The sequence below is a fragment of the Montipora foliosa genome, chromosome 1, assembly GCF_036669935.1.
Source record: "Montipora foliosa isolate CH-2021 chromosome 1, ASM3666993v2, whole genome shotgun sequence".
NCBI lineage: Eukaryota > Metazoa > Cnidaria > Anthozoa > Scleractinia > Acroporidae > Montipora > Montipora foliosa.
In genome coordinates, this window is record NC_090869.1 from 67325069 (window position 1) to 67337568 (window position 12500).

Genomic DNA, 12500 nt, shown 5'->3' on the forward strand with positions numbered 1-12500 from the left:
ACCCACAGATTAGTTTTCTTGTAGTCTGCATATCTTATCCCGGGATGGGACAAACAGTGTGCTACAAAACTGTGGGGGGCATAGCTGGGCTTTAGATTGTCATCGCGTTTGGTATTTCTTATAAATTTGTGTGTAAATACTTTGAATCGCAGAAATATCTAACGGTTTAGTGTGGTTAAGCGAATACCTACGTTTATTATCGCAGTTGAATCCATCATTTCATAAACAATTATTATTTAAATGTCGATGAAATACCGGTATTTTCTGTTCCTAAAATTTGATATATTCGTCGCGCAAACTGAAGATACTATTTTCATCTGGGATAAGAATTTTATCTTCTCGCGCTGATATGAGCACAGCGAACGAGAAGATAAAATTCGTATCCCAAACAACGAGAACAACGACGACAACAGCAATAGTGTTTCAACATGACGTCACGGCGGCCATGTTGGAGGACAACCTCGTTCCCAGGGTCTCTCTTCTCTGCCTCCCTTGGTCGTTGGAAGAGAGACCCTGGTTGCGACTGGTCACGTGACCACCCAGAATCTGGGTGGTAAAAAAATCTGCTGGAAGGGTAGGGTAACAGGGTTTTTGATTGTCATAGTGACAAATTTACTAAGGCAGGGAGAGAGCGGTATGTCGCTTGACTCGGTAGTTTTCGCGCTTAAGTCATGTTTGAAAACCAAACACCAAAAACGTTCAAAGGTGAAACAACTAAAACTACAGGCTTTGTTACCGACGTGGTTGCACGTGTTTCCTCTCTTTCCCTCAACAAATCGAAGCAGAACTTGGAAAACTTAGGACTTCCCGTAGCCGGCAGGAAGAACAGCAACTAAATCTTTCTTTAAATATAAACTTTCCAGGTAAATGACTTGTTTCACTTTGAAAATTATATCGTCATAGCCACCCGAAAGTAGGGCCTGCTGAACACACATCTCAGAAACTCGAGCGCCATTTTGAAACCGACAATTGTTCAACTTCACCTTCCCCCGGATGGTAGTTTATCGTCCTCTCGACCAAATGTACTTGAGTACCCACCCACCCTGCGGTTTTGGATGAATAGATGGTCGCGTGACCAGCCGCAACCAGGGTCTCTCTTCCAACGACCAAGGGAGGCAGAGAAGAGAGACCCTGGGAACGAGGTTGGTTGGAGGACTGAAATATTCTTTTGGTAATTGAACTCCATTTTTATGCAGTCTTTCTCTTCACTAATGACACTCCAAATATTTTCTTAGCGGATCGTCGAATTCTCAACATCAATTCCTATGGACGAAGGCCTTTTTGAGGAGTCATATCTTACCAAGAAAATGAAAAAGGTAACGCCTTTGTCTTGTAAATTTGGTTACAGTTACCCCAGGTATTTTGAGCATGGATAGCTTTGGTATCATCACCCCACAGATTTGTTTTGTAATCGTCAGCATGGCTTAAACCCCATCTCGGGATGGGATAAACAGTGTAGGAACTAAGGCTCCGTCTCTATGGAGAAAAGTTCTCCCGGTAGAGGCGTCACGCGCCTACCTTGAGCGAGCCAACAGTGCACTATCACAAAAAGGTTGGCTCGGCTAGAAGGGTGACCTGGCTAGGCGGGTCACCCTTCTAGCTGGGTCAACTGGGTCAAGACAAGATAATGAGAACATGCGCGAGCGCTGTTTTCGCAGTCTCCGCGTGATCGAAACTGAGACGGGCAGCTCTTGACTCGGGCAAAACGGACAGTTCTCTTCTCATCCAAACGCTCGCTAAAGTTGACTCGGCTAGGAGGGCGACCTTCTTACCCGGGACAATTTTTCTCCATATACGGGCCCTATTACTATGGTGGATATAGCTGGGCTTTAGAGTGTCATCGCGTTTCGTATTTCTTATAAATTTGTGAGTAAACACTTTGACCCGCAGAAAAATCCGCTAGCGGTTTGTGGGGTTAAGTGAATGCCTACGTTTATTATCGCAGTAGAATTATATATAAAGATCGATGAAATACTGCGGTTTTCTGTTTCTAAAATTTGATATCTTTTTGTCGGGGATAATGAAGAACGAGTGAGAGATATCCTATCAGCACAAGAAGATAAAATTCTTATACCCGTGCGGTCTTGTAACATCCTCTATTTACCATAGAAAGAGGTCCCAAGTGGTCAGTCCAGTTATGTAAAATGTTCTCTTGTTTTTGCAGCGAAAACAGCAGCACGATGAAGATAATTTACACCAAGACAACCCCACAGTCGGACGCAGAAAAATCAATCTACCGAATAACTACAGAAGATTCGAAAATTCACATCGTGAAAAGGACTTTCGTTCTTTCCAGGATGAAGACGCAAACGAAAGAACCTCCAGACCTAAGAATCGCAGAAACTTTACCTCGAACCGAGGGTTTCGATCATACACACATTTTAAGCGCTACACTTTTTAAAACTCTTGACGAAGGATTTTTATTCAATTTATTCAACTTTTATGTGTTTAAAATAAGAAATGAACTTGCATACGAAAATTATGGACGAATTTTCTTGAATAAAATAGGCTTGAATGAAGGATACACTTGTCTAAATTAAGGTAAATTTTATCCCCACTTGCAACTGTACAATTACATCATTTGCCGTGGGCAATTTTCACAACCGGACTTCTTGGAAAAAGCACGCTGCCATTCATGTATGGAGCTTTCATTGTTAAAGAGAGCTTCTTTACTTAAAAAACCCCAAACACAACATATCATCGATTTTAGAAATTACTTTACATCTTGTCAACTGCTACATGGTTTGACGGCGAAAACGGTATACCAACTTACAGTTGAGTATGAGCGACACACGTAAGTTGGAAGAAAGACTAGGTAACCAAATGTTAATGAAGAATCATGGCAGCCTAATCGTAGGCGTGAAATTATATCAACAATTGAAAACCCCTAAACCTAAAAAGTTTAATACAAGTCGGTTCAAAATAATAACACCCCTTGGATTTTCCTTTCAAAACAAGAAAGATGCATACCGTACAAGTTTGCACTAAGTTTTTTCGTTCAACACGAAAACAGTCAAGGCCCGTGCAAACGATCACAACATGATTGTTGGCCAACAAGACGCAACATTGTTGGGCCCAACATGTTGCGAGCGTTTGCATACCATGCTGTGTGTTGTTACGTGTTGTTGCGGCTTGTTGGAAGTTGTTGGATGAAGTTTGAAACTGGTCAAACTTCAGAGCCAACAAGTGGCAACATTTCTATTGTTTCGCGGTCATCGAAGCGAGGTCCAACAATATTGCGTTCGTTTGCACAGCACATCCAACAATGTTGCGCCAGCGCACGCGCACTACATGCCACGTATCCACACAAATACATGGGAACAAGAAATCAACATGGCGTCGGAGATGGTAAACGTCCCAGAGTCCTTTGTATTCTCATCTAAAGACCCAACATAATGTGACTTGTTGCGAGCGTTTGCACACATCGGCTAACATCGCGAAACAAGAGACAATATTGTTGGGCCCAACCATGTTGCGTGTTGTTGCGAGCGTTTGCACGGGCCTTACTTATTAATGGACGTTTTGTAAAAAAAACTGACTGTACGGAAAATCAATATTCAAATGTTGATAACATGTAAATTCGTCAAAGTATTCCATGCAGGTTTAATTGAACTGAGTTGCCACCAGCATGCGAACGAGTTTAAACGTTAAGTTTCTTGCAATCTATATTACAATTTCATTGCACCGTAGTCAGCTAAGGGTAGCCAGTGAAGGATTAGTTTGTGTTCGTTTTTTGGAATGATTCGTGAGAAGAGAGGGCAGTGCGAAGGCTGGCCGAGGGCCGAGGAAAAAAAGAGATGACAAAGAGGGGGGGGGGGGGGGGGGGCCATCCACTCCGCTTCTTTTTTGACTTTGGTCCAGCCCTTGTTCGGCTGCAGCACTGAGTGAATCGATCCAAAAACACAAAATAAGGCTTGCTATGCAAATTACAATAAGCGCAACAAGTGTTGAGACACTTTCCCTTTCAAGGAATCTCGCACAAATCCGTTGTTCGGTTCGTTGTGTTAAGTAAGCGCAACAGACGGTAAAATGTTTACCCGACCATTATGTCTCCAAATAGTTTTATCGCGACAAAATTATTCGTTGAAGAATATTTACTATCTACCAATGAAATTGTTTTTTAAAAAAAGCTGGCTCAAGCCGTACCAGCGGCCTGCCGTTCTCTCTGTTCCCGGATGCGCACGTACGTAGCTTCATTCAATGTATCGCGGGCGCGCACTGTTTTAGGATGCGAAGGACCGAGCACCTAGAAAGCAAAAAAAAAAAAAAAACAAAACAAAAAGAACATTTCATCGGAAACTTGACACCAAATTATAACCAACGTAAGTATTTCTTAAATTTCCTTGTGTTGATCCTTATGTCCTCTTTTAGCAAGCAGAGATGCGGCAAAGTGGTGAGCGCATTCGCCTCCTACCACTAATGTGCCGCGGGTTCGATTCACATGTCACACATTGGTTGACTTTGTTTGTTTGTTCTTTACTCTTCTCTGAGGGATGTTTCTCCGGGTATTCCGGGTTTTCGCTCTCCTCAAAAACCATCCTCCGATACACTTGACAGGTAAAATTCATTAACTATTCTGGATTATGTACCAAAAAGTATCCGTTGGCTTTATCCGTTCGCTTTGATTACCTTGACGACGGACCTTTCGCGAGTAGACGTTCCGAGTCGAGAGATCACTAGTTCTGACGCTCTTAAAAAGTACCCACAAATAATAACCCTTTAAAAGCCAGGAGAACAACATCGTATAACGAGAATACTGATATGGCATTGTTCCTGGCATGAATCTGTTATTTTCCCTTCCATCCTATCCAATAGAGATGAAGATAAAAAAAACAGGCAGCCATACTCCACTTTCTTGTTTTTCGTTATTGAATTCGTGGTATGACGTTTTCGCCACACCTCATCTCTTAAAATAATATGATCGAAAATCATTTCTCACCTCAAGACAAGTTTCATGCCACTTGACAAAGTAATCGTAGGCTTTTTGTAGATCTCTGTTATCTTCGTAGAGAATTCCAATGTTTAAATAAAGCCTCAACATTAACATGTGCTTCTCACCATACGTCTTCAAGCACAGTTCAAATGACCTATTCAGCATCTAATCAAACACAACAGAGAGAAACAAGGCGTGGAATGTATACTGAACCATTCTTGAAAGGTTGTTTCTCGATGGTGGCCGAGCGCTCCTTTGCTTTGAAACATTCTTAACTACTGCGCTATAGAAGACTTGTGAGCCCTGCTCACAAGCCCATGACTTGGAGCGAACAACTCTCATTCTAAGCCTATGTCACGGCATTTTCACAGACCGATCTATTTTTTAGACTACCTTTTCCGCATTTCTGATTCAGTGACGCAATGACGTCAAGTTAGTTTCTTCTGATTGGTCATCGGGCTCCTCATTCGCGGGAAATTCAATTTAAAAATATATCGGTCTGTGAAAACTGCTGTTGTTTGCTCGTTGTCACGGGCTCCTAAAGCACTGCTATTGAAAAATTCTCCTCCACAACAGTAATAACCCCCACCACACCAAATAAATCTAAATGGCTTGAATGTAAAGTAGACGAGGCAATTGGCAAATCGAGACTTTCTGTTCACGACTAAAATAACAGTACAGTACATATTCAGAAGACTAGTTCCATGATGCTAATGTAACAAAGCACCAAATTTCGCCTTTCTCTTCGGCTTTAACAAAAGGAACGAAAAGGTCATCCACCCAGCCTTTGTAAGTTTGTGATGTTTTAACGACGGGACTTTCGCCTTGCTGTTTCAGAGAACAAAAAGAAACGCAGCTTGGTTAATCCGCATTTTTATCACCAGCCCAGGCTAACATACAAAAGCCAAGCACATAAAACGGTAATATGCCAAACCTCTTCTTTCTCTTTGAAGAACCTCCTTGAACGGGGATTTATAAAGGACTTGGTCATGATCGCCTCTGCCATATGGCCCATATCACCGTGCTGTAACAAATAACAAATACATACAAAGAATAAGGCTTCAGCTGTGAGTTTACCTCAAACTAAACAAAACGCAAACGAAAAAGACCAAAAAAATAATCCAAACTGGGACTGAAAACCACTGAAAAACCGACACAAAAAATGCACGAAACTGGGACCCAAAACTTTACGAAAGCAAGACCTTGTTTCTTTAAAGGGGCTAGGTCACGCAATTTTAGGCAATTTCAGCACTGATCGAATGGTCATAGAATTAACTAAAATATCAAAATAACTGTTCAAAACTATAGAAGAACTCTAACAAAACACAGGGAAGCCAAGAAGGGACATGGATGGACAAAACTGGAGAGGATTGAAATGGATTGAATTTGGGTAAATTTGAAAAACGTCGGCCCACCTTTTTTCAAATTTATATCAGTCTAGATCAAAATGTCATTTACAAAGCTGGAAAATCATTTTCAGTTGTTATGTGGCCATGACTTTGCAAATGAAAGACTCTTGCTCTGACAATTTGACGTTTAGAGCTCATAATTAACAAAATTAAACAAAAGTACATAAAATAGCGTGACCTAGCCCCTTTAAGACCCGAGGGGATCCCTATTGACGTGGAGTAAAATCGCCTTTTTGTTAGACAAAGTAAAATCTATAAGTGGCCACTGGGAGTTAAAGGGTTAAATAATAAGAAAGAAAGAAAGAAAGAAAAAAAAAGCAGAAAACCCGGCTTCATCAGTACCCATTGTACAAAAAACCAAAAAACCCCACGAGCACGAGGCTGCCACCTCTTTAAAGAGGTATATAATATAACCTCTAATTTATTGGAATGACAAAAGGCGCAACTTTAATGCGTTTATAAATAACGTGACATGCACAAGCGAAGAGGGATAAAATTCTGGCACCCTTGCATCGATTGTAAATTTGGCGTTTGGTGCGAACTGAAATGATTTCAACACTGCACTGGCTCAAAGAAGAAACAACAAATATGAGATCTTGCTTGAATGGACGAAAAAAGCAAAAGTGAGTTTGGAAAAGGGCGATTTTCACAAGCCGAAATGATAGAATAGAAGTGACCCCACGACAACCTTGCTCAGGAACTCAGACTGTTTCACGAGGCAGTTCACAAGCTTCTTAGCTAGATAGCTTCTTATGGCTAAAATTATGCTTGCGTCGTACGTATAAATCTACTGAGCTTCTTCTTTGTTGCATATTTAGTTGTTTATAGTTTTCCGACCGAATTTATCCTAAGAATCCAAGTGACAAGAATGACCGCGTCCTGACCCAAATCTGAGACCACAAACCTACACGAAAACACGCTACACGAAGTGAGAATTCGTAGAAATTAGACGAGGAGAGAGAAGGGGGCATTCACAAAATCTGATGTACCTGTTAAACATGGTAGTGGTAGAGCCTTTACGAAGTACGAAACACTGGAGATATGCTGTAAACGAAAATTAAATGGCAAGGTTCGACATGGCTACTGTGCTCACCCGCATGAAGATGTCTATAGCCTCGTCAATGTATCTAAAACAATCTTTTCTCGTCTGTTCGGCATACTCGGGCTCCAAATCTGCCACAATGCTAAGATGGTGCGCAATGAGTATGTCAATCATTGCTGTTTTATGCTGCAACAAAGTTACAATAAGACGTCAGTTGTAACTTGATTTACAATGAATTCTTCGATGATTTGACCATTCAAAGCAAATTCCTTGATCACACCAGACGTCTCGGAGGCCACGTTGGTGGAAAGGACAATGGCGAAAAAGTCTTTTCGGAATTTGACTTTACTATATTGTTATGCCGCAAAATTCTTTATTGGCACCAACATGGCCGCCTTATCACGTGAGTGCAATCAAAGAATTTGAAAGGGTTCCCGCACATTGGTGTTTATTATCAGTAGCCTGCTTGCGGGAGATAGTTCGTGTATTCGAGGTGCGGCAAATCTTGCTGCGATATTGGTCGAGAAAGTGAAAGATTTGGGACAAGGGACGAAACCAGGGAAGACACGACCCCAGGGAAGGGGGTGTTTGTCAACTCCTCTAGCTTATCCCATTCCGTTCGCTATGTCACTCGTCTCAGATCTTCCTCTTACTCGACCGACATGGCGACTAGCTTTTCGCGCTTGCAAACACAAACTATCGGCTGCAAATGGAAAGGATGAAAATGTGCTGGTCCCCACGGCCTCGCTTATTTCCTTCGTTATTAGCAAGTACCAAAATACCTCGTGCTCCTCGCCACTTAGCCGTTTGCGAAAACTAAGCGACTTTTTACAAAACTCCACGATTTCTTTATCCTGCTCCAACTGATCCATCGTCACAAAATTGTAATTCTTCACAATCTGAAAGGAAATTGATCGCACGTAGATAAATTAAAAATGATTGTAAGTAAATAGATCCTTTTACTTAGTTAACATTAATAATGGTTTTTGTAAATAGTTTTAATTTTACACAGATTTCTTAACAACAGTTGTAAATAGTAGTTTCTTTATTTTAATACATTTTTCAGCAATATTTGTAAATAGTATACAATACTTCTGTTTTCACGGCTCTCAGAAGACCTTTGTATCTAAAATGAATGTGATACCGTGGTTAATGATCACACGTCGTCAGCCGTGAATGCCAACAAAGCTACGCCTTTAACATACTAAATGGGGTTGGAGAAGGGGAACTACTAGTGTGAACCTCGATTTCCAGTGACAAAGGAGATTGTGTAATTTTTTTAGCCGTTAACCCCTTAACCGAACTCCACTGCTGAGAAACACGGTTAAATTGCAAGTGTAACTCTCAGGAAGGAAACGTTAAAAAATGTAGGGGACAGCTTTTGAGTGGATGTAACTCTTACACCCCTAAGCCGGACCCCGTTTAGAAGTAAAAGCGTCTGGCCTTAATCCCCGGCTAAACGTTGTAACATTGTCAGAAGAAGACGTCCCAACATTGTTATAAGAACGCTTCTAACAATGTTGGATGCGCATATAACATTTTTAGAAACACGTCACTTTAGTCACAATTTCCACCCCGGGCCTTTTGGGTTGCTCATGGTTTTCTGATTGGAGACTGGGCTCTTAATTCTTAACTCTGATTGGTCTTTGCAATACAACATCGTTGAAAGGGTGGCTACATGCTTCAATATTTGTTGAATGTTGGAGAAAATGTTTGATCGAAATCAAAACATTCTTCCGACACAAATGTCCAACAAACGACATCAAACATGCATGCTACAGGTTGAAACATTGTTGATCCAACAACTGTTTTATAACAAAGTTTGAACGTGTAGCCGGGGCTTTAGACAGAGTAAAACCTAGAAATGTCGTTCTCAGGAGGAAAACGGTTAAGGAATGTTTATCACAAGAAAAAGACTTTAATTGTAAGCGACACCAGAAAAGGTTTCAGGGTTACCTCGCTCTTGGTCTTGGACATGAGGTGATAAATGTCGGCCAGTTTATGAGTTCTGGCACCCAGGCTTTCTTCTTCTAACTTCAATAAATCATTCAGCATCTCATGAGCGTCATTATACTGCCCGGCTTGGATTCTGAAAATAAATTACTCGTTATACAAGAGAGTTACACAGCGAGATTGCGTTTACGCCGTGAATCGGCAGGTGAATCGGCAGGTGGCTGCTCATCACTTCCTTATACTAACTTGTCTTTCTCTTTTGACACGTTGCTCGAAACCTGCAGATACCAGGCGAGAAATGAGCCAAAATAATAAAACAAGTTTCTTTAATTTTGGGAAAATCGTAAATTTCAGCCTTAAGTTTAGCGTTTGCTGTGAACGCGCAGCTAGATTCCTTAACTCACTCATTGCCTTCTGGACGAGCTTAGCAAAAGCTCTTTGTGCTGTCCGTTGTATGTCATCATCAGCTATATTGAAAAGGGGGGGGGGGGGGGTGGGTACTATTGCGAGATTCTAGGTTGATCTTAACAGGCTCACTTGATTGATGATCATAAAAAATCACCACAGACAAGTTAAGGACTAATAATACAACTGATGTTGTCTTGCTTTGCCCCGGGAGGCAAACACGAAGATGAACTGAAGCTTCGCAATTTCAAGATAAACAGCCCTAACTCTAGGGAAATAGCTAACGGTTTCTCTCGTTTCCATTGATAGGTAAAATTTGAATAGATAAACTATTCTTCCCAGCTCTGCAGCAGTAGTTAGCGCATCAGTAAATGAAACGATCCACTTCCGTCTTCAAAGCATCAAGTCCCTTCCAGTGACGGAGTAAACGATTACAAAAAGGCATAAGAAATTTTCCCGCCAATTTAAGTCTTGTTTTCATTTGTGCCACTATCATGCAGTGTGCCGTGATGGCGACACAATAGGGAGCTTAAGCACGCGCGTTTTTGAGAAGCGTTTGGCCGGGCCTTAAGAGTACAGACAACGCTGAATCACTTTCGATTTGTTAAATTTTAATCGCTTCGTGACTATTTCAACCTTTTCAATATGACAAGGGTGTGATATTTCCTCAAAAATGACACTGGTCGGAACGGCACTTCATTTATCCTCAAATGCTGGCGTTCTTCATAACACCTCAAATTTGGCTATTTCACGTTGTTGTTTTGCTGACAACGGCAACGAAATGGACAAAAGTGAAAAACGCACGTGCAGGGCGTGCAAAGCCATTGTTTTTGCCCACTAAATACGCAACTTTGTGACGTTCTTGTTGCCGTCGCCGTTGCCGTTGCTTAACGCTCCCGAATGCCAAAGGGAATAACTTTGGCCAATTACAACAGACTCAAACAACCAACTGAGCCAATCACAGCGCAAAGCAATAAAGTGCAGCCGGCGCCAAGCGCGGGAAAACGTGAGCGAGCCAATCTCAATTGGTTTTGCCTTCGCCTTTGATTGGCTGAGAATGTGACACGAGATTATTCTTTACTTACAGGAACATGACAACCATCTCAGTTTTCTTCGCAAGGTCTTCAAGCGGAGTATTCGAGTCACGCAATACTTGTAACGATTCCTTGTACAATGCTGAAGCGGTGGCGTATCCTCCAGCCTGTCACGCAATACAAAAAATTGGCAACAGTGAAACAAGGGAAGGACCTGTTCAGTGAATTATCACATTCAAAAGAGGACTCTAAATTTTCTCCATGAAATGTTTAACTTTAGATCTTCGAAAATTCAATGCTTTCCGGTCCAATAATATGCAAACGAGAGATGCAGTCGTTAATCCAGTCATAAGCATAAATTTAAAAAACCTAAAGTACTGCTAGGAATCAAACCCATAACTCTCCCGTCAGAGATGTTCCACCCACGAAGAAAGCGATGGAGTGCAAGCGATAAATGCTGCGCATTTTCATCCTCTGGCTGCTAAATAATCTTGACCATGACCACAATACCCCGTTCTGGGCAAGCGTACTTCAAAAAACATTTCGAACTCCACATCGAATACGCATGCCCAATGGAAAGGCATCATCGTCGTTAACGTACTCGGACTCCAATTTGAAGTTTGGAAAAGATGCAAAAATCAAGCCAAGGGAGGTTGTGAGTAGTATACCGACGGGAAATTCCTTTTTCAATCACATCTGCAAATGATTCGTCTTCTTAAGTCTTCTGGGATAAGGATCGTGCGTGGTCTCACAAGCCATGATCAGAAAATTCTAAGAGACGGCGAAGAACCGACGCACTATTCGCAAAGAGTAGGGCGCGAAGTTTCGGGCGATATGGTCTGTCCTATGAAGGAAATGTGGCTGGCTTGGGAGGGTTATCCCAAAAATGCTTCTCGTTTATAATCCCCCGAAAGTCCAGGGAAGTTCGCCGCGTGCGGGAAATTCACACCCAAGTTTACAGATATCACGCGGCTCTTCCCAGCAGCTAAATTCATTGGAACGATGGAAGCAGCTCTATTGTGCTCAGATCAAGGGTCCATTGTTCTGTTCGACCGTCAGTTGGTTGAGCATCGGGATTTCGTGCAGGAGATCACAGGTTCAAAACCCCGGTCGAACAATATAATACAATTTATTCATTCTCCAACAAAGGGTTTTTCAGAATTAACTTACAAAAGGGAAAGATAAAATATAGACCGAATGCATAAATGGCGGCCAAAAAAATATTCTTTTGTTTATGTGCTAATTAGCCTCACTAGCCTCGTTTGCATGGACAAAATACCAAAGAAAGGTTGCTTGAGAGCGAGGCTAGTGAGTCTCATTAGCACATAAACAAAAGAATACATTTTTGGCCGCCATTTATGCATTCGGTCAATACCTAGTTACGAGTGTATCCCACTCGTCCCAGATCTTCCGACTTTCACCCGTCCAATATGGCGACCGAAATACATATTACCGCCTGGAAGCTGGCTACCATTACCATAATAGCTTCGTTCTACCGACCCAAATCCCTTCATACCTTTTGCCATGACCTTAGCAGATCAATACTGAAGTCTTCTGAGAACAGCCGTTCAAACACTTCCCACTCCAACAAGCACCTTGTCAGTCTGTTATTGTCTAACAGCTGCTCAAGGTGGTAGGGAAGTTCCTGCCGCACAAAAAATATTCCAAATAATTAAAAAATATATGCAGATACAAAGACTGCATGCCTTTTAAAGCTAACCTTC

At 41.7% G+C, this 12500-nt stretch overlaps 2 protein-coding genes across 4 annotated transcripts in view; one reads left to right on the forward strand and one right to left on the reverse strand.

Annotated features, from left to right (window-relative positions):
- The window catches only part of LOC138006020 (zinc finger CCHC domain-containing protein 7-like), a 19776-nt gene extending 17252 nt beyond the window's left edge, over positions 1–2524 (forward strand). For both annotated transcript variants that reach the window (XM_068852179.1, XM_068852186.1), the window contains exons 17-18: positions 1236–1316; positions 2165–2524. In XM_068852179.1, coding sequence (XP_068708280.1) covers positions 1236–1316; positions 2165–2401 — 318 coding nt within the window. In that variant the 3' untranslated portion in view covers positions 2402–2524. The remainder of the gene's footprint in view (positions 1–1235; positions 1317–2164) is intronic.
- LOC138006005 (TPR repeat-containing protein DDB_G0287407-like) overlaps positions 2416–12500 on the reverse strand; it is a 35720-nt gene continuing 25635 nt past the window's right edge. For both annotated transcript variants that reach the window (XM_068852166.1, XM_068852171.1), the window contains 8 exons: positions 12293–12421; positions 10828–10943; positions 9341–9473; positions 8167–8283; positions 7436–7570; positions 5868–5957; positions 4940–5098; positions 2416–4246 (listed from right to left, as the gene is read on the reverse strand). In XM_068852166.1, coding sequence (XP_068708267.1) covers positions 4136–4246; positions 4940–5098; positions 5868–5957; positions 7436–7570; positions 8167–8283; positions 9341–9473; positions 10828–10943; positions 12293–12421 — 990 coding nt within the window. In that variant the 3' untranslated portion in view covers positions 2416–4135. The remainder of the gene's footprint in view (positions 4247–4939; positions 5099–5867; positions 5958–7435; positions 7571–8166; positions 8284–9340; positions 9474–10827; positions 10944–12292; positions 12422–12500) is intronic.